The sequence below is a fragment of the Frieseomelitta varia genome, unplaced genomic scaffold (assembly GCF_011392965.1).
Source record: "Frieseomelitta varia isolate USP_RPSP 00005682 unplaced genomic scaffold, Fvar_1.2 scaffold_154, whole genome shotgun sequence".
In the NCBI taxonomy this organism is placed as follows: Eukaryota; Metazoa; Arthropoda; class Insecta; order Hymenoptera; family Apidae; genus Frieseomelitta; species Frieseomelitta varia.
In genome coordinates this window covers 744403-765239 of record NW_025109239.1, presented here as the reverse complement: position 1 = coordinate 765239, position 20837 = coordinate 744403, and the positions used below count along the sequence as shown (strand labels likewise).

The window sequence follows — 20837 nt, the reverse complement described above, 5'->3', positions numbered from 1 at the left end:
TTAATGCTAAATCCTAAATTCTAACCTTCAACCCATCTGCTGTGTGAGGATTTCTACAACCTCTGCATCTACATTCGACGCAAGGTTTACTTTCAACATAACAGGGACAACGTTGACCACAACATGTTAATTTCCCAGGTATTGCTGTAGCATTACCACATCTACATCCTTTTCTTTTACTTCGAGCAGAATTTGACCTTGGTTTCTTAAAAGCTGATGACTGTTTGAAGTGAAATAAATTCTTTACTTTAACTATAATAGAAAATTTAAGTAAAATAAGGATTATAGATTAATGCAGACATAAAACAAACATTTGATAAATAGAATGTTATAGAATACAATGTAAAATTAATATCTGCATTAATCTTAGTATGGGACCTAGCAAAATATATATTCAAGTTTAAACTACTGTTAGTATTGAAAGATATTAAAAAATGTTAATCAAATATAAGCAACATTATCAAGTGTTATGCAAATCTAGAAATGATTGTACCTTACAAGTAATATTAACGAGGATGCACATCATTTAGCATTTAAATAAAAGTTATAGTGCAATGTAAACTTCCTGTAAGGCATAAGATTAACCGAATATCTATTGAAATTACTTTGCTGCCTTTTGAAGATTTTTTCTGAGAAGGGGTCCCATATTTAAGGTGGGAAGATGGAATACATTTTACCCCTCCTACAGAGCTGTGTGGGCTTCCATCCATATCTTGGTGTCCTACTTCCGTATCATCCGCAGCTGCTGCTTTTCGCTTTATTGTTATTTTGTTACCAGATCCAGCATACATCACAGAGTATATTGAAGATCCATTTGATACAGTACGTATAGCAGGTGAGTCTATACAAATATATAAATAAAATTTTATTCTCATATAATTATGAGACATTGTAATAGTAATTCTTGACTACTTCATTCATTTTTGAAAAATAATTATTTATCATTTTTAATAATTATCTTATCTGTCATTCCTAGTAATATGAAAAAATAGTTTAAAAAAAGTTATAATATTTATAAATTTTATAGTTGATTAATTTATGATTGATTGATTATACAAAGAAAGTTTTATAAAGTGATCGATTTTTACTAAAAAGAAAAGAGAAAAAATTGTTTGTTTTGTTTTAAGAGAGAAATATAATGTCGTCGTATACATCAGAATAGGAGATGTCTAGATGATCTCAAGATCAACTCAATTTTTTTAAAATCTTATATTTTTTTCTCTATATTTTAATAATTTTTTATATGACGAATTCATTGACTGCGGTGTACGTCCATTCAAAGTCATGTTAAATCATGAGGAACCAAAAACTTTAATTATCACGTTACAGGAAAATAACAATTAAGTGTTCCAATTCCTAATAATCTTTTGATAAATGTGTATAGATTGAGCTTCTGTTTTTCTACATAATTGATTATCGACGGATTATTTCTGAAGCAGACATGTCAAAAACATTGTTTAATTATCTCAAAAGAGATGACACTGTTGTGAATTGTCGAAGCAATTTGTGCCATTCCAATTAAAGTTTTTTCTTACAGGATTACTTTTTGCAGACAAACTAAAGACAACAATTTTAAGCATTTGACGTAATAACGCATTAATAAATATATTTCTCAAAATATGAGAAACTTTTAGATCCTAAAATGATCTTGGATTGTCCATAGTTGATGAACTTGTCACACGCAATACGGAGAAAAAAGTACAGAGTTCCATTACAAAATATTGAGTTGTTCTTGAGATTATCTAGATGCCTCTATTATGAACATTCAAATATTTTTTTTCTAAAACAGAACATCTTTCGTTCAAATGACTTTTTTCGTATCTCTATTCATTTTGGAAAAATCAATCTCTTTATAAGAATCATCTCGTATAATTGATTTAATTATTTCTTTCTCTTTCCAAGATCAGCATTTCTTAAAGCCATATATCATTTTCAACGATACTGCATTACTAGCAAGATGCAATTTAGCAATAAATATATATACGATTGCAATATAAAATTACTAAAAAAGTATTAAAATCTTAAATGATTGTTTATAATTTTTGAGTTAAGGCAGGAAGTGATTAATTAATCAAATATTTTATAAAAAGTTGATTACAAATAGAAGTTGATGCCAAAAAGATACAATAAAATTGTATTCTCTACATTTGGATTGAATATAATTCATCAATATAAACATGAATATAAATAACATTGTGCAAAAATTTAATGCGTTATAAATAAACTAACAAAATATATAAAAATTCAAATAGTTTTCAAAAAAATAATAAATTTCTGTCAAAATTAATAGTTTCAAAGACAATATTTCATTTAGATAATTCAAACATATTTGCAACTTTTATTAAAGATATTATTTAATTACTAAATTTTAAGAATATATTTATATGATATACTTGTATGTCTTTTATCGTTTTTCTGACTAATAAATATTTATATACATATAATACATGTCCAATTAATATGTAATTATATGTTAAAATTCATACAAAAAATATAAGTATTTAATTTAATTTTAACATATTAAATTTTAAATAAATTTAGATGAAGTATTTAAAATATAAAAGTATTTAAAATATAAAAAATTGTATAAATTATTTACATAAAACATTTATATGTATATGAAAAGAAAATGTCTCAATGGAAAAAAAAGTTATATTCTTATAATTTAATGTCTAATACGAAGTAATACAAACTTGTAACATTTTAAACATGTTTATTAAAAAATTGAATATGTTAAATTAATTTTTATCTATATATATACATACATATATGTATGTGCAACAGGATGTCCGGTTTTTATTTATAAATAAAATTATCTCCGAATCTATTCATTATTTGAAAAACTGTTTCAGAGAAATCTTTTTATATTTAGATGGGGAAATAATTTAGTAAAATCGATTTGTACGTTGAAGCGTTTCGGAGATTTCAAGGTCAATTTAGTTTCTTTTTAAATGAAACTATGTTTTTTATATTAATGCATCTTTTTATTCTCTATAAAAAAAAATCTACTTATGACAGTAAACTATTAGTTTAGGAAATATTTTAACTTTAATTTTATAAAATCTATGCGTGGAAAACAAAGAAATGCAGTATTCTTCATACTGTCCTTGTTTTTTATATATTGGTTTTATAAAATTAAAGTTAAAATCTTTTGAGCTAACAGTATTTTAACATAATACTTTTCTATAGAAAACAAGAGATGCATTGATTGATGTAATGTATAAAAAAACATATTACAAAACCAAATTAGTACCTCCTGAAAAATTTTGAATAATGAATAGTTTAAAAGATTCCTTTTATTGATTAAAACCGGACACCCTGTACACAGAATGTTCCAGTAACACTGATGTGATTCCTTATGAAAAAATAAATCGAAAATATTTTTTCTATATGTGGGATGGGAAAATTCTGGGAAAAGGCCCAGAACTTTCTTCAGTGCCCAACAATTGCAGATATCCCAAGTGCTGTACCATAAACTGTAGAGAAAGTTAGACCTGGGACTTGAGATTGTTTATGGCTAGCCTTCCAGTCCTAACGTTTAGGATATTAACCCGGGATTACCCACGTGAGGGTCTAGTCGCCGGGGGTAATCCCGGGTTAAGAGTATAAATGCGTTTGTGCGGATGTGTGTCTGAATGACGAATTTTTGTGCAGATGAAGAAAAAGGGCAGTGAGTGTCGAGAAGTCAGAGAGAAAACAGTGAATTGAGAGTTGAGAGTTGAGAGTTGCGAGAAAGAGAGAGAGAGAGAAGAGAGTGAGTTGAGAATTGCGAATCTAGCGAGTTTAGCAATTAATCCTATGAATATCATGCCAGAGTCACTGTTGATTCATCGTATCGCGTCGTTTTGGAAACGATTACGCACACAGTGAGAAGCTACATATTTGTGTGAGGCGAAAACACCACGATGACACCACCCCCACCACAGTTCAACCTTGCCGAGAATTTCCAGATGTCCTGATATTCTCCTATCTCGGTAAGAAACAAAGCCAAGCCTAGGAAAAAGGATCCTTGGTTGGCACCAAAAAGTCACGTAGCAACATTTAGTCTCTTAGCAACAGTCAGTCAGTCTTTCATGAGGAGAGAAGCAGTACACATCTTCCAGACTTGTATCATACACGCAATATTTGTATAGTTAGTGAAATACAATCATCCTTTTATTACAATAAGCGTACTAGGTGCTGTTTCTGTATAGGAAGTAATAACAGATACTCGCCTGTATGCGATTCATGCAAAAGAAATGTTTGTAATGTCCACTCAACAAAAATCCAAAAAATTATATGTAATGAATACAATACTTCGCAATGCATATAATTTTTTTTATAATTTATCTATTATTTTTTTGTATACATACAATGAAAATCCGAGCATAACTCGAAATCTATTACATTGTACTATAGTAACGTCTAGAGCTTGAACAACAGTAACTGTGCACGTACAGTATTGGTGTGGGTCTCGAGCTTGAGCCGCTTTATGTTGTGAAGTATCAGTGCGAGTCAGCAGTGACTCCGGCATGGGTCACTTTGCTGCGGTACTCGGAGGGTTAAGAAAATAGTGTAAAACGTCACTTTAATAATTATTATTAAACGAATTTTCTTTATTTCACTTTAAATAAACAATCATCTTTTATCAAAATTCCTACAAATTGGGGTCTCAAGCCGGGATTCCTACATATATTTTATAGAATATTTTTTTTACTTAAGATTTTATTTTCAAGAAAATCAAGTCTAAAAATTTATCAAGTACAAAGATAATTTTTAACGAAAAATATTCAATGTCTATTCAAAGTCATAAATATTCATATGAAAAATTAGGTCTATTACGACGTATGTAGGTATATGTTAACATTTGTCAACAATTTTTTATGTATTCAGATTCATTTTTTTAATAAATTATCTCTAGTGCCGCCTTTAATAATGCGTAATAAAATAATTATGAATACGAAGTCCAATTTTTTTGTTCTTAAGCTCATTTAAAGGTCATTGTATTAGGTCGTCTTCAATTATAACGATATCAAAAGATATCAAAAATACGTTAGATATCAAAAATGCCATTAGAAGAAATCAAAATAACTTTTTTATCGAAAAAATGACATTTTGACCATTTCTACTACTGCAATTTGTAGCTGATGCAAAATTGACTAACTTTTACTGAAACATTTTTTGATTACAGAAGTGCTTGAAAGCTCATGTACATCAACAACGTGCACATCCTTTATATTAAAATTTAATGTATTAAATCAATTTTTCTTCAATCACAGAATTGAAAATGAAAATATTTGTATTAAGTCATATTTAAATGAATTATTTAACAAAAAATTTAAAATTTTAATAATATCTCAATTATTTGACAATTTTATAACTCTAGTCAAATTTTTTGTTATTTTTTACATTCACAGTTGAAGAATAACTGAATTTTATTCCAATATATCAGATACAGTGGGGTAAAAAATTGAGTCAATAACAAAAATTTTTGAGAAAAATATTTTTCATTATTAAATAATAAAGTATAGCTTGTTTCCTCTAAAAGTATAAAAACATAAAAATAAACTTGACTATCTGATTCTTTATAGTTTTAGGAAACTGAAGTTATTTTTTAACTTTTAAGATAAGGTTTCTTCCTGGCTGAAAAAATTAAAAAAACGTAGAATCAGTTTTGCACCAGATCAATTTTTTCATAGTCAGATTTACAAGCTTTATCATACCTTGATATTTTGTCCATAAGCCATTTGTTTAGATAATAGCTCTAATAAGTCTTGGCACACTTTCAAACAGTCTTGAGCAGAATTCAGGTGGCATTTGATTCCACTGTTCTATAACACGAGCATGTAGCTCAACTACTGAGCTGGGAGGAGATTTGTATGCGTCTAGAATTTTTTTTTCAATATACCCCATAGATTCTCGATGGGGTTTAGGTCGGGGCTTCGTGCAGACCAATTTAACATCGAAAATGCCTCAGCTAATTAGTTACGCTTTTCGCTGTATGTTTCGGGTTCGGATCATGTTGAAAAATGATTTCTTCTACAGCGAAGAGCATATCTTGCACACAATTTGGCTTAGACATTACCTGATCCTTTATGCAATTATATTAATTTATGTATAATATATATTTATACGTATAAAGTTAAGCATTTGGAATCACTTCGATTATTGCTGTGTAATTTTATTGAAAAATGTTTCAAATAAAAATAGAATACACAATTATATTATTGTAATTATTTTTTGTAGGAGGTTGCATAGAGAACATTTAAAGATCAAGTTTATTTTTCTAAATATCATTTTTAAATATATTTTAAATCATTTTAAAATATATTTTTTATATTAATCTACATAAAAAAATATTAACGTTGTTATACTGCAAAGTCACTAAATTAGGAGATATTTTAACTTTAACTTTAACTTTGTAAAATTTATCGTATCTATTGCATGAAAGAACAGAAGAATATCGCTTCTATTTTTCCTCATCTAAACTAATGATTTTCCGACATAAACAAGTTAATACTTTTTTATATAAAATTGTGAGAAAAATTTATTAACTATAATTTATTAAAAATGTGATTCCTTTAAAAAAAAATAACTTGACTTTTAAATGTTCTCTGTGCAACTTCTTATAACGGGAATTCCCAATGGGGTTTTTTTTATTTTACAGAAGGATTCACGGCTTTTTTGTACAAAATATTTATTACTAATTGACTGTAGCATGCATGTATGAACCAGAACATAACTGAACAATAAAAGATTGTCGATAATTTAAATTGTTATTCATTAAAAATATGATATAATAATGACTTAATCTCATTTTAAACGTAAAAACGTCTTCAAAATTCGTTTCTTTTAAAGGCACTTTTACATGATTTAATAAAAATAAATTTTTCTCAAAAAATTGTAAAAAATTCAAATATTTAAAAAGAAATTAAAAAATTTTGTTTATAATTAAATCCACCATGATTTTGAAAACTGAGATTTCTTTTTTACACCAATCTTTATTGACATTAAATATTAATACAGTCTCGCTCGAGCCAAGACAGCGTATGCATAAACAAACCGTATCGTGAATGTGAGTTTCCAAGTAGTTAATGGTTACACAATTAATTGTGAAGTGACACAAACACCAATCTGATAAAGAAGTGATGGAGTTTCACGCAACACCAAACTCTCCAAAATCGGAGCACATCTTGGTGAAATCCTTTCACCGACATAGCCGCTCCAAACATAAACAACCCACTGTATCCCAATGTAGAAGTTACACCAATGTTCTGCAAAGCGAACATTTTCCAAAAAAAGAACAAGCGATTATAATTGATGCCAGAGAGGCGCCAAGAGGCTTTTATCCAAATAAATACGCTCACGCATTAGAAAGAATCACAAAAGCAGCGAACATACATTTCATTTCACGTATATCCAATAACAGAGTATGTGTATTCTTCGCAAGCAAAAAGATCGCAGACCACATCACCGACACATACAAACATGTTCGAATCAACAACTACAACCTCCCCATGAGACATTCATAACTAAATATCAACGAATAATACTGTCAAATGTTTACCCGACAATACTTCACTCAATAATTCAAGAAGTCCTCGATAAACTAAATATTAAGAGAGAATCAGCTGTTTCGTTCCTGCGAGCTGGCATACCAGAAGAAGGTTTTGCCCAAGTTCTCAGTTTTCGCCGTCAAGTACATGTGCATCCAAAGGACCTAAACAAGTTCCCAGAATCCATTAAAATCGACTACGACCAAACAACGTACTGGATTTACCCCTCAACGGATTCATTCAAATGCTTTACATGCAAGCAAGAAGGGCATGTAGCCAAAATCTGCATGCAAAGAGGAAACCAAACGACACCAGCTGATCAAGGATCGAAAACAGTGGAAATGGAATTTAATAATAAAATAACACAGAAAATTCAAGATCATCGTAACACCAACCAAAAAAACGAAACGACTACAACGGACACAGACGCACCAACGACGACAACAAAACGCCCCAGATCAGACACATTAGATAACACTAACGTTTTTCCAGATAATTCAACAAACAGCACCTCCCAGACATCCGAGCAAATAGGTTCAATCCCAAAGATATCAAAGAAAATCATCTGCCTGAAAAAGATCGATAAAGGTGAAAACTTAGAAGAAAAGCTCCAGTCTATAAAACAAATACTGAATAAACCAAACAAATTACTAAACTATTGCAAATTTAAAAGTTTCCTCGGAAAAGTACAGGGTAACGCTAACCCCCAAAGAGGTAGCGTTAGAATTTTACTAACGATATAAACTCTCTGGCACTTTTCATCGAAGAACTAGCCCTCGCCTAAAAGACGCAAGTAAAAAAAATCGTTTTAGCAGGATCTCAAAAAACAACAGAGGATGAATCAATATCAAGCTCCCCAACGCCCATCACCGACGAAGAATTTTACTACTAATTATCAGACTATAATATCTATTACCACCACAATGTCAAGTAAAATTCTATAATGGAACGTAAACAGTCTCAAATCACGTTTGGAATTTTTACTTAAAGTACTTTACGACCAACAGCCAAACATAGCATGCCTGCAAGAAACAAATTTTAAAGAAAGAAATAAAATCATCTACAAAGGATTCAACATTGTTTATAAGAACAGAACTACACACGCTGCTAGTGCGAGTGGAGGAGTAGCAATATATATGAATATATGAATTCGGAATTGTTGCTTTCGAAGATTGCTTATTGATTTGAAAGATGTGTAAAGATCATTAATTTATCTTAATATACTTATATAATATTAAACATTAACTGAAATTACATTCAATTTACGCGTTACAAAAATATTCGGACAGTTACTTTGTTTCTCAATATATTTAGAAATAGTGCTTGACTATTTTCCTTCGATTCGAGACGCAGCGTCTGTTTACAAACACGTGTTATTGGGTTTAGTACTATTAGCGGTCAATATTACTATAGATTTCAGTCTGTATATTGTCATTTATCGTGAAAATGGGTCGGAAAAAGTAAAAACGTCTCATTTAATCTCCGCCAAATTGTAATTTTTTATCAGGGAAAAAGGAAAGTCGTATCACCAAATCGCTACAATGCTTAATTTAAGAAAAAGCACCGTGGCAGATATCGTTAATAGATATAAAAACGAGGACAGGATTGAATCACTTCCATAAAGCGGCCGGTCAAAAATAATAAATGAAAGAGAAAAGATTATTCGAAAAGTGAAAGAAAATCCACGATTGAGTTCTTCCGCATTAGCAACAGAACTAAGAGAAGCAAATGGGAAAAATGTAAGCACACAGACAGTTCGACGAGTGCTGAAAGAATATGGTTGTAATGGGAGAGTGGCTATTAAAAAACCGTACATGAGTGAAACAAATAGAAAAAGACGCTTAACTTTAGCAAAAGATATGATTTCGTTAGGAGAGTCATGATGGAACGATGTCATTTTCGTTGATGGGTCTAAATTCAACATATCGGGATTGAATGGTCGACACATGGTATGGCGTAAGCCTAATACAGCTCCAAATCCGAAAAATTTGCGAGACATTGTTAAGCACGGTGGAGGAAATGTTATGGTCTGGAACTGTATATCGAGCAGAGGAGTAGGGAAATTTATTTTTATTGAGGATATTATGGACAAACACAAATATTTACATATTTTAAAAGAAAATTTAATACCGAATGCAGTCACTATGGGCACTGAAAGAAGCTTCAAATTTTACCAAGACAATGATCCGAAACATAAAGCCCGGATTGTACAAGAGTTATATACACCTACTGTATAATAGTCCGAAAGTTCTGCAGCCTCCTCCTCAGTCTCCAGACCTTAACCCTATAGAGAATCTATGGGATAATTTAAACAGAAGAATAAGAACAACACCGATAAAGAATAATGAAGACCTTAAAATAAGATTGCGAGACGAGTGGGAGAAAACAAAGATACAATATCTTAAAAAAATTATATTTAGTATGCCGAAACGTTTGAAACATGTGATAAATCAAGGTTAATGTTACTAAGTATTAAAAGTTAAATTTTAGTTTCTATTGTATTAATTATCTACAGTGTCCGAATATTTTTGTAACTCGAAAAATAACTGTGATTTCATTTCATTTATAATATTATTATATATACATCAAGTTAGTTAAATATCTTGCACATATTTGTAAAGTACAATAAATACTCTATCGAAAGGAACAAGTTTGAATCAATTTCCTCTATAACTAACAAAGATATAGATCACTAAAGTCAAGCACAACTGTCCGAATATTGTTCACTGTATCTAAAGCACAATGTAACATACACAAAACTGCAGCTCACAACCAACCTGGAAGCAGTCACCGTCTCAGCTATATTACATCACAGACGGATATGCATTTGCAATATATATATTCCAAGTAGTCACCAACTCCAAGAATACGAGATCACCAACTTCATCCAACAACTCCCAAAATCTTTTCTCCTCTTGGGCGATTTCAATTGTCAACAACACTCTTTGGCGCTCGGAACACGGATGCCAAAGAGCAAATAATTGAGAACATAATATTCAAGACAGAACTAACATCGATAAACAATGCCGACCCAACACATTTCAATTTAAAATCATAAAGGGTGTACCTCAAGATTCTGTAATGAGCGTAACTTTATTTCTCATTGCATTGAATGACATGAAGAAAGCCATTCACAAACCAATCAAATACACAATTTATACAGACGACTGCACAATATTCACCACTGGAAAAAATCTTCATACCAGCTAACAAAGTTCTTCAAGAAACCCTAAATAACAAGATTTCTTCCTTCAAACGAGCTTCAAATTCTCGAAAACGACGGCAATCCTCTTCTCGAGAAAAGAAAACCGACGAAAATCATTAACCCTGTATCTGGGAAACCATAAACTTCAAACTGAACCCTTCCCGAAAATTCTCGGTCTAAGATTTGATAGAAAACACACTTGGTCACCCTTCATCAAAAATCTCAAAAGTGAATGCAACCGGAAGCTAAACATAGTAAAAGTTATCTCATCAAAGGACTGGGATGCCGAACTCCAAGTAATATCCAAAACATACAAAGCGCTGATACTATCCAAGCTAGATTACGGATCGATCGTATACGATTCCGCAAAATCGCACATCCTGAAAACGCTAAACCCTATCCACCACGCGGGAACCAGAATGATAACAGGAGCTTTCCGCACTAGTCCCACCATAGCGATACTAAATGAAGTAAACTTACCACTCCTCGAAACCAGAAGGAAGCATCTATGCCTAACCTATGCAATCTCGAAAATGTCAACAGCCACAAACCAAGCTACCTCACAAACGTCTGCGTTAAAAACCCAAATACCCCATTCCTCTATCCACATGAATAAATCACTACGCACAAGATCTATAGATTAACATACCCCCTATCCTCCCTCAAAGATATACTAAATTTCCACCATGGATACACATTCCCCCCACTGTCGCAGACGAAATCCCAAGCAAATCCAAAGATGCACAACAAAGTATACTCCGGAGCCTCCTTCTACGAATTTATAAACAAATTCTCAGAACATTAGCAAATCTTCAAAGTCAAATGAGAGGACAGCACCTGTGTAGTCTGCACCCCAGAAGAAAAACTACAGTTCAAACTTCCAAACACTTTCTCAGTGACATCCAGTGAAGTCTACGCTATCCTTTAAGCTTTAAAATATGTAAGAAAAGCGACACACAACAAATTCATCATCCTTATGAACTCCCAAGAGCATCCTGTCAGCAATATGCAACTCAGAAACACACTTATACAGAGGATTATCGAGCAGGCAAAAACACTTACAGGTGATCAAAAACATATTATATACTCGTGGGTTCCTGCACACGTTGGCATCATAGGAAATGAAGAGGTTGATCTAGTAGCAAAACATGTAATAAATAAGAATACCGGCACAAACAACGTGCCAGTCTGTCACAAAAACCTCCAAAAACACACCATCAGAACAATAAAAGAATCCTGGAACAAAAAATGGCAAACATCAAAACCGACTACCTATCACAAAGTCCGCAAGAATGTCACAGACAAGAACCCAGAAACGTCTTTAAACAGAAAGGATCAAACAGTCATAATAAGACTTAGAATCGAACACACAAATCTCACCCACACACATCTTATTACGAAATCAATCCTTAATGCCTGCGACGCATGTAACGTACAAATAACTGTAGAACACGTTTTAACCATCTGCCCAAAGTACAACGAAAAAAGAAGAAACATAACAAATTTACTGAATGTATTACAGGAAGAACAGTCATGTAAAAGAGTGGTAGACTTCCTAAAAGACACAAACCTGCACAGCCTAATATAGCTTCTTACAGCCCAGCAAAAAACAAATAAATGTGGTCACTAATAAGCTAGTAGGTGAATGTGACCTTAAACTCCAAAAAAAAAAAAAAAAATATTAATAACAAAAATAATACTATAAAATAAAGAAGGAATTGCCTTATAAACTATAAACTATATCTTCCTTGAAATTATTCAATTTTTATTACAAACATTTTTCAATAAAACCATTACTTACGTGATAATCGAAATGATGCTTCACCCTATAACTCCATTAAAAAAATCCAATGACATTAATTCTAGAAATCTGGATGGTCACAAAATTCCATCCAGTCCACAATGCTCTATTCTTTTATTTTTAAATATTTCATTTAAATATTATCATCAATTTGAATATTAAAGTTGTTCTTATAAAGTTAAAAATATTCATTACTAATTTCTTAACTATACAGAATTAAAAAGAAAATCTTTCAAATAAAAGTTATTAGGTTCGACAAGAGCTATCACAATAACGAAAAATTAATGTATCATTTCATTTAAAATTAGGGGTTGCACTCTTTTCATTTCTAGAAATTTATTCGTAAAATTTCTTACACCCTAAAATATTGGCCACTACAAACTTACACGTGGTAAATTTCAAATCAACATCTGCAGTAGTTTCAGAGAAAACAGCTTGTAATACTTTATGTGGAATATATATATATAGTAAAAAAATTTTCAAGAAAATATGAAAAAATAAGATTAAAAACTACTGCTTGAATTATAGGATAAACATAACATAATATAGTTTACGTTCTATGTAAGTACACCCGTTCCTGCATTTACGCAAAGTAGCTATTCCACGTGGATTCGTTTTACGCGAATGAAAATCGCGTAGAGTCTGTCAGTACAATTTTCATTTTCATATCCAAAGATATAAATTTTCTCTTTCTTCGTGTTATTAAACGTTTGTTAAACATTTCTGGAAAATTACAACATAAACTATAAATCTGGACAGTGCAATGAAACCATTGCTTACATACTGTGTATTATAATATACAGTTGCTAAAGCCGACTGTTTAAAACTAATTTTAACGTTTAGATTAAGTATTGTCTTACCGATGCTTTTTATGCGTATAAAAAGTACCGCGTAGTGTTATAATTTAAGAAAATTTGCGTAAAAAGAAACTCACGTAAAAAAAGTACCGCGTAAATAAAAGAACGAGTATATATTTTCCGATTGCGTAAAATAAGATCGTATAAGCGTATAGCGTATAAGAAGTACCGCGTAGAATTCTAATTTCCCGCGTAAGAAGAGACTCGTGTAAAAAAAAGTTCTACCGTAAATAGAGGAACGGGTGTATTCTACTATAAAATTTGAACATTGATCAAGATCTGAATCGATTTCATTTATGATCTGAAATCGATAAAAAATTCAATTATGAAACAGATAAAAAAAGAATTGTTATAAGAAAAAGGTATAAAAATTTGAATTTTATTAATGTAAATGTTTAAAACAAAATTAATTTGTAATATAGTTGGAGATATTACAGATAGCCTAATTAAAAATTATAAAAAAGTATCTAAAAATAGTAAAATATGTAAATAAATACAGGATGTCTCAGTTTTTTTCCGCAAAACTTTACCAGCATATTCCACAAGTAAAAATAAGAAAAAAATATTATATGAACATTGGCTTTTAAATGCTTTGTTAAAAAGTTATAATAAAAATACGAAATGATAACGGATTGGTGTTTCGTCGACATAGCATATATGTGTATATATATATATAAAATAATAATAAATATTAATAAAACAAAAATAAATTAATAAAAATTAAAAAAATTAAAGATACAAAAAATTAAAATATCTAGTTAATATCCAATTATAAAATGGAAATACCAAATACTTCATTTCAATTACAAATCTAATATCAAATAACTTATTTTATTTTTCATTAATATATATAAATGTTGATTGAACTTGACTTTAAAGGACCAAGGATTGTTAACTTTTTTTATGATCTTATAGATTATTTCGACGTGCTGAAATCAAGCATACAAGTTTTATTTAATTCTTTAAAAATTATGCTAATAATTAAGAATTTAGTCTATTTTTTTATCATTTTAGTCATTTGTTGCATTACCAATACAGCATTACGCTATTATACATTTCATTTTATAAATAGTATTTGGATAAATATATTTCAACCGACCGTCATAAGATGACTGGAAATCCATACCAGTTCGCTCGCTAAATAATTATAGTAAAAATATTTTTCATAAATATTGTTTGTCTAGAAAGATCTGTATAAATCTATTATATATAAAAACTAATATGGTATTGAACCTGTCAAATATGTTAAAAACGCGTTATAATTATACGATTTTTAAATCATCTTTTAACAATCAGGATTCCTAAAGTTAAAACTTACTTTTTTGGTCTCAATTTGTCGAAATCTATTAAAAAAACACAATTTTTTGTTCCCTAAGGAAAGTTTAATCTAAGTATTTACAAATTTAAATGCAATAATTAAAAATTGTTTTAGATAAAATAAATATTTTATGATTATCCACAATAATTATCTCACTAATTAATGATAACAGTATGTTGACATACACGATATGTCATTTAAATTGAATATCTTAAATATTTCGTTTATTTTTTATAATAAAAGAAAATGGAAGAAAATATTTGATTCAAAAGGACAAATATGATAATAGATAAAAAATTTATTTAGAACTATGTTTACCTCATTTCGATGAGTTTTCTAAATTTATTATTCATATCGTAAGAATCAACATTTTGAACAATTTTTTCACTCAATTTCATTAAATTTTTTTTCATTAAATCTGAAAATAATAGCGTCGTTTCGAATGTTGTATATATAAATAAAAAATATGACAAAATATATAAATTACGCAAATACGAAAAAAAATTTGGGAAATGTCTGACAATAAATTTTGGCTGTTAAATATTTTACAAATTAATTGATTAAATAGTTAATAAATGATTTAATATTTGATGGGTCTCATTTTTTTGTAATATTTGATATTAATTTTTCCAATTTCACTGTAAAGGAAAATGATATCTATGTTCATGCTAATAAAAATGCGTTTTTAAGATTTTTTTATTATAAATTAATTGTTGACGAATATGGCAATTTCTAATTTATTCTATAAATGTCCAATCATATTCAAATTTTAGTAATTGAGAAAAGGGTTGAAAGACTAGGGCAATTTTCAACAATATCATGTTTTGGGTCATTGACTTGATAAAATTTAATTGTATCAAAAATCCTTAATTTATTAACACTTTCATGAATATTTCTTCTAAAATATTCAAATATTACCACCTATCCATTTTTTCCTTGTATAAAAGAATGTATGTTATCCACTCTTATTGCAGATGTACACATGTACAACCCCAAACTATAACGTAACCCTTTACGATTGATCGAAAATTTTGAATTCTTTATTAGACTTTCTCTATATTATACGTTGTCTATCTCAAAATTGACCAAATTAATAAATTAAATTTGCTCTCAACTTTACGTTTGTCTAACATGAAAAAGGTTTATTCATATATTGTTGTGCGAATTCTAAATTATCTGTTTCGCACATTAATAAAAAGTTTCTTTCTTTCTTGCATTCGACCATGGAAATTATTTTTTCTTTGTATATTTTCACGGTGCATTTTTTTATCTAAATATAATATTTTATATGTAATACAATTTAAATACAATTTTACGTATTCAATAAATTTTGGTGCATCTATTTTGGAATTTGTTTTTACATTTATCATGATTCGTTAAATTTTTTTAGAGCTCATTTTCGATTAATTAGCAATACAACGTTCATCTTTAAAATGTTTTATGATTAGAGGTGTGCGAAATTTCGGGTTCGGGTCGGACTCGCACAAAGTCAGGCGGGCTTGGGCGGGTAGCCCAATGATTTCGGGTAGCCTGAAGATTTCAGGTAACCCGATGATTTTAGGTAGCCCGATGATTTCGAATCGAGTTGGAAAAAGTTCAAGGGGGATAGGATCAGAGGTGGGGATTATTCGAATAACATTTCGAATAAATTCTTCGAATAACATTTTATTCGAAATATTTACTAAAATAATGTAAAGAAAAAGAATCAGGAGTCCTTTTTTCACAATTTTGGTTTATTTAATAAATTTGTTTTTTTAAGTACAATTTTTTGTTCGAACATTTTGTTAGTTGGTCTTTTTGCTTTAGGCAAGTTTGTTATCGTTGCAAATGAAAGAGCAGAAGATGACGAAGGAGTTTTATATTTCAAAAATATATTTTTAATTATGGGAGATGCGTTCAGAGATATATAATCATTTCTATTATCTGTAAAACATTGTAGTACAAGAATTTCTACGTTATCATTTGTTTGTAAATGTTGGTCGGTTGAAGTAGATTCCGCTTTATTAAATGTTAAAAGCAAAGCAAATTTATTAAATAAACCTAAATTGAAAAAAAATGTACTTCTGACTTTTTTTCTTTACATTATTTCAGTAAATATTTTGAATAAAATTTTCTTCGAATAATGCCCAACTGTGTGTTCGAATAATTTTTCCTCTAATAAAATCTTTATTCGTTATTTACGAATAAATTTGACAGTATTTCATTCGTTATTCGTTCGAATAAAATATGCCTAACTCTGGATAGGATAGGGATTATATTGCGTTATCGAAGTCAATTATTCATAATATTTAATAAACATATATATTTTTTTTCTTCAAATGTAATATTTATTTTAACTACGAGTGAAAGACTATTTTCTTTATCCGGAAATATAATAATACCAACTCGAGCGAAATTAATATCATAAAATGTTGAGCAATTATCTTTTTTACATTATCATTTAGAGTAAATATTATTACATTTGAAGAAAAAAAAATGTATATTAAATATTATGAATAATTGATTTCGATAACGCAATATAATCCCTATCCCATTTGAACTTTTTCCAATTCGATCCGAAATAGACGGACTACCCGAAATCATCGGGCTACCCGCCCAAGCCTGCCCGACTTTGTGCGAGCCCGACCCGAACCCGAAATTTCAGGTATTCGCACATCCCTATTACCTACATAATAACCATTAGTCTTCAATAATTATTCTATTACAGTTATTCCATTATTTTGCTCAGTGATCATATTGTGTTTCTAAAAACATATAATATTTAAAAAAAAAACTTCAATAAGCTTAAAATCTTGAAAAAAATAATAAATATTTGAAATGAAATTCATAGTATTTAAGGGGACTAATCAAGTGAATTGTTTTTATAATTTGACATTTTCTATAACAAATTATTAACCTATGTATGTCGAAAAATTATTAATTTAAAAAATATTTTAACATTAATTTTATAAAATCTATGCATGAAAGACAATGACAATATGAACACAAGATTTTTTTCTGTCTTTCATACAATAGATTTTACAAAATTAATATTTCTTCTAAACTAATAATTTTTCAGTTAATGTAGGTTAAAAAGATATACCATTCCATTAAAAAAAAAAAAAACTCATGGTCACCTTAATATCTTCGAAAATATAAGAATTAAAATATATTCATCTGACTAGCCTCCTCGAATACAATAAATTTCATTTCAGATATTTTTTTTATAAAATCATAAAGAAATGAATTATTTCAAGTGAATTCTTATTGACTCATCCTGTAAATGTAAGATGAAAACAAGAGTATATATAATTAAATTTAAAAAAAAAATGATATAGAATATATCTTTTTTTTTTTAGAATATCAGAAGATTTGTCTTATATATTTTTATACTTCAAAATACTTAAATTTTATAAAATTTAAATATTTTATTAAATTTAAATTTTATAAAATATTTAAATTTACTACTAAAATAATAACTAATATATATTGCACAAAACTAGATATGAAACTTTCAGCTAACAAAAGTCCTAATTTAAATGATTATTTGGAACTATCAAAAATAAACAATTCATATTTCTTCTAAGGTACTTCTCTCTAATTTTGCGCAATATTTACATATCAAATATGTATTTAAAATATTCCACAAATCAAATAATTTTATCGATATGTTTAGTAGATTATTTGAAATCAAAAAATTCATATATATCAAATCTTAGATCATTTATGCTTAAAATAAGAATTTTTTGGTCTCTTTTCAGTAAAAGTATAGAATAGTTAACATTTTTACTAAGCCATACATAATATATGGACTACTCACGGCAAGATATTAAACAAATTTTGTAAAAAACAATTCTTTTTTTATTTAAACAAATTACATTTACAGTGACAAGAAGAATATACTTCCAATTCAATGAAGCATAAATATATTCTAGAAGAAATATCACAATTTTGATATATGTATATACATTTCCCAACGAGATAGACGAAATGATATAAACCTGGTGCATGGCTATTCAACCCAATGAATTTGACTCTAATGAATTTCTTCTTCTAGAAATATACGAAATCAAAAATACACAGTACTGATAACCTAGTGTTAAACTAAAAATTGATACAAACAATATATAACACAAGTGATGTTATCAGAAGTGAAATTTCTATAATAGCAATATTAAAATATCGAATACATTTATATTTATAAAAGAGAGGCTATTACTTTGAACATTTTCTTCAGTATAAAATACTTTAAAATTATTTGTAATAGCTTTAATCATTGTACATCTTCATATCTATGGAAATTTGTTTAAAAAGATAACCACAAAATTGATCTTAAGAATGATGTTCTAAAATGATTTATACTTTTAGAAAAATTTCATTAATTGTCATTAAATCTTATTGATTTATAATATTATAATAATGCAGGATGAATTTATTGTACTGTATTATTAATTCTATTTCTATTAAAGATAGAAAAATATTACAGAAGAAAATTTTGCACTACTCTGTCATCATGTAATGCGAATTTTGTTAAAAATACACTAGTGCATTACAGAGCGTAATTCCATCTGTTTCTTAAATAAAATTCCACAATTTTTTGTCATGAATTGATTCTTTGTGTCACTTTAAAAAAATGTCAAAAAATTAATATTTCTTTAGATACTTTAAATAAAAACATATAAATATCTGTGTTTTTATATGGTTTTATGAATAACATGTTCAAGACAAATTTGTTCTGTTTCAAAGAGATATTTGCTGATAGTGGAAAGAATATTTTTCTTTTTCATATTATATATGAAAATACTTTCTTTATATAAATATTTTATATGTGATATTAATATTTTCTTATTTCAAAGTCATCGGTGATTTTTTAAATGAAATCTTAAATTTTATTTTGATATCCTTATGAAATACGAAAAATAAAATTTAATTTAACAATCTTAATAACCGTTTCGTTTCAATCATTTAATCTGAAGAAATTTATGTTGATATTTACTTACATTATCGTAATGTTCATATTTACTTATTATCATAAAAATGTATGTGAGTAAAGACAAATGTGATTTGGAACGATAGAAAATTACATTAAATAGATTAAATGATCGAAATGAAATGTTTAATAAAGTGGTTAAATTTTACTTTTTATGTTTTAAGCAATATGGATATTAAAAGGATATAGAGGACTCTATTTAAAAAATCAGTAATGATCTCGAAGTGTTCCGAAATGACTTTAAGAAAACTTCTTTCCATTATAAATTGTAGAATTCTATTTAAAAAACAAGTGCACTTTTATAAAAAAATCGCTTTTACATGAATTTTTTAAACTGTGCAAAATTTTCCTCTATAATTTTTTGTCTTCAATACATATCTTTAATAAGAATTAGTTTGATTCACAATCAGTTACTAGATTTACTTTATATACAACATCTCATTTTATTCTATCCACGCAACCCACCACAATCGCCCATTTATTTTTTCGAAAAAATGTTACAAATAAAACTTATTCTGTTTTAAGAGGGCTTATGATGGTCACCAAATTTTTTTAGATGAAGGCGTTGCCGAGATTTTAAGATGATTTTTATTTTTAAATTTTAATTACACAATTTCGTTATTACAAATAGATTTACAGTTCGTTTCGACAGTTCTAATATTGATCTTGCAAGGTCATAGAATCAGTTACGATTGTTTAAATTTTTTCTTTGCTGTGAACGGTTTTACCGTTTTAGAATTTTGTCGTAAACATAACGCGTACTCATTAACCCGGGATTACCCACTTGGGGGTCTAGCGCAGGTACATCCCGGCGACTAGACCCTCACGTGGGTAATCCCGGGTTAAGTGCGATTTATCGACATAAGTGTTTACAAACAGTTGCTACTATTTCACAGCACTTATTTCGGATGAATCAATATTATTGTAGTCAGCATTGTGTTTTTTATTAGTATGATGTCTGATTATGCGTTTAGTGAAATTATGGACATAATTTCAATTCTTGGAGAGTGTCAACAAAATTATAAAGTTGTTGCACAATTATATCGGGATATTTGCAACGATGCCATTGTAGACACCATACAAAGAAGCTGTGCTCGCAATGGTTTTTTTAAATCCTTACATTAGCATTCGACAATTAATTATTCTTTAGCA

At 28.8% G+C, this 20837-nt stretch overlaps 1 protein-coding gene across 3 annotated transcripts in view; it reads right to left on the bottom strand.

Annotated features, from left to right (window-relative positions):
* The window catches only part of LOC122535866 (E3 ubiquitin-protein ligase MSL2), a 28288-nt gene that overhangs the window by 5395 nt on the left and 2056 nt on the right, over window positions 1-20837 (bottom strand). For 2 of the 3 annotated variants that reach the window (XM_043667747.1, XM_043667755.1), the window contains exons 2-3: window positions 606-841; window positions 26-220 (exon numbers count right to left, since the gene is read on the bottom strand). In XM_043667747.1, the coding sequence (XP_043523682.1) occupies window positions 26-220; window positions 606-841 (431 nt within the window). The remainder of the gene's footprint in view (window positions 1-25; window positions 221-605; window positions 842-20837) is intronic. The other variant, XM_043667762.1, reaches the window with a different exon arrangement.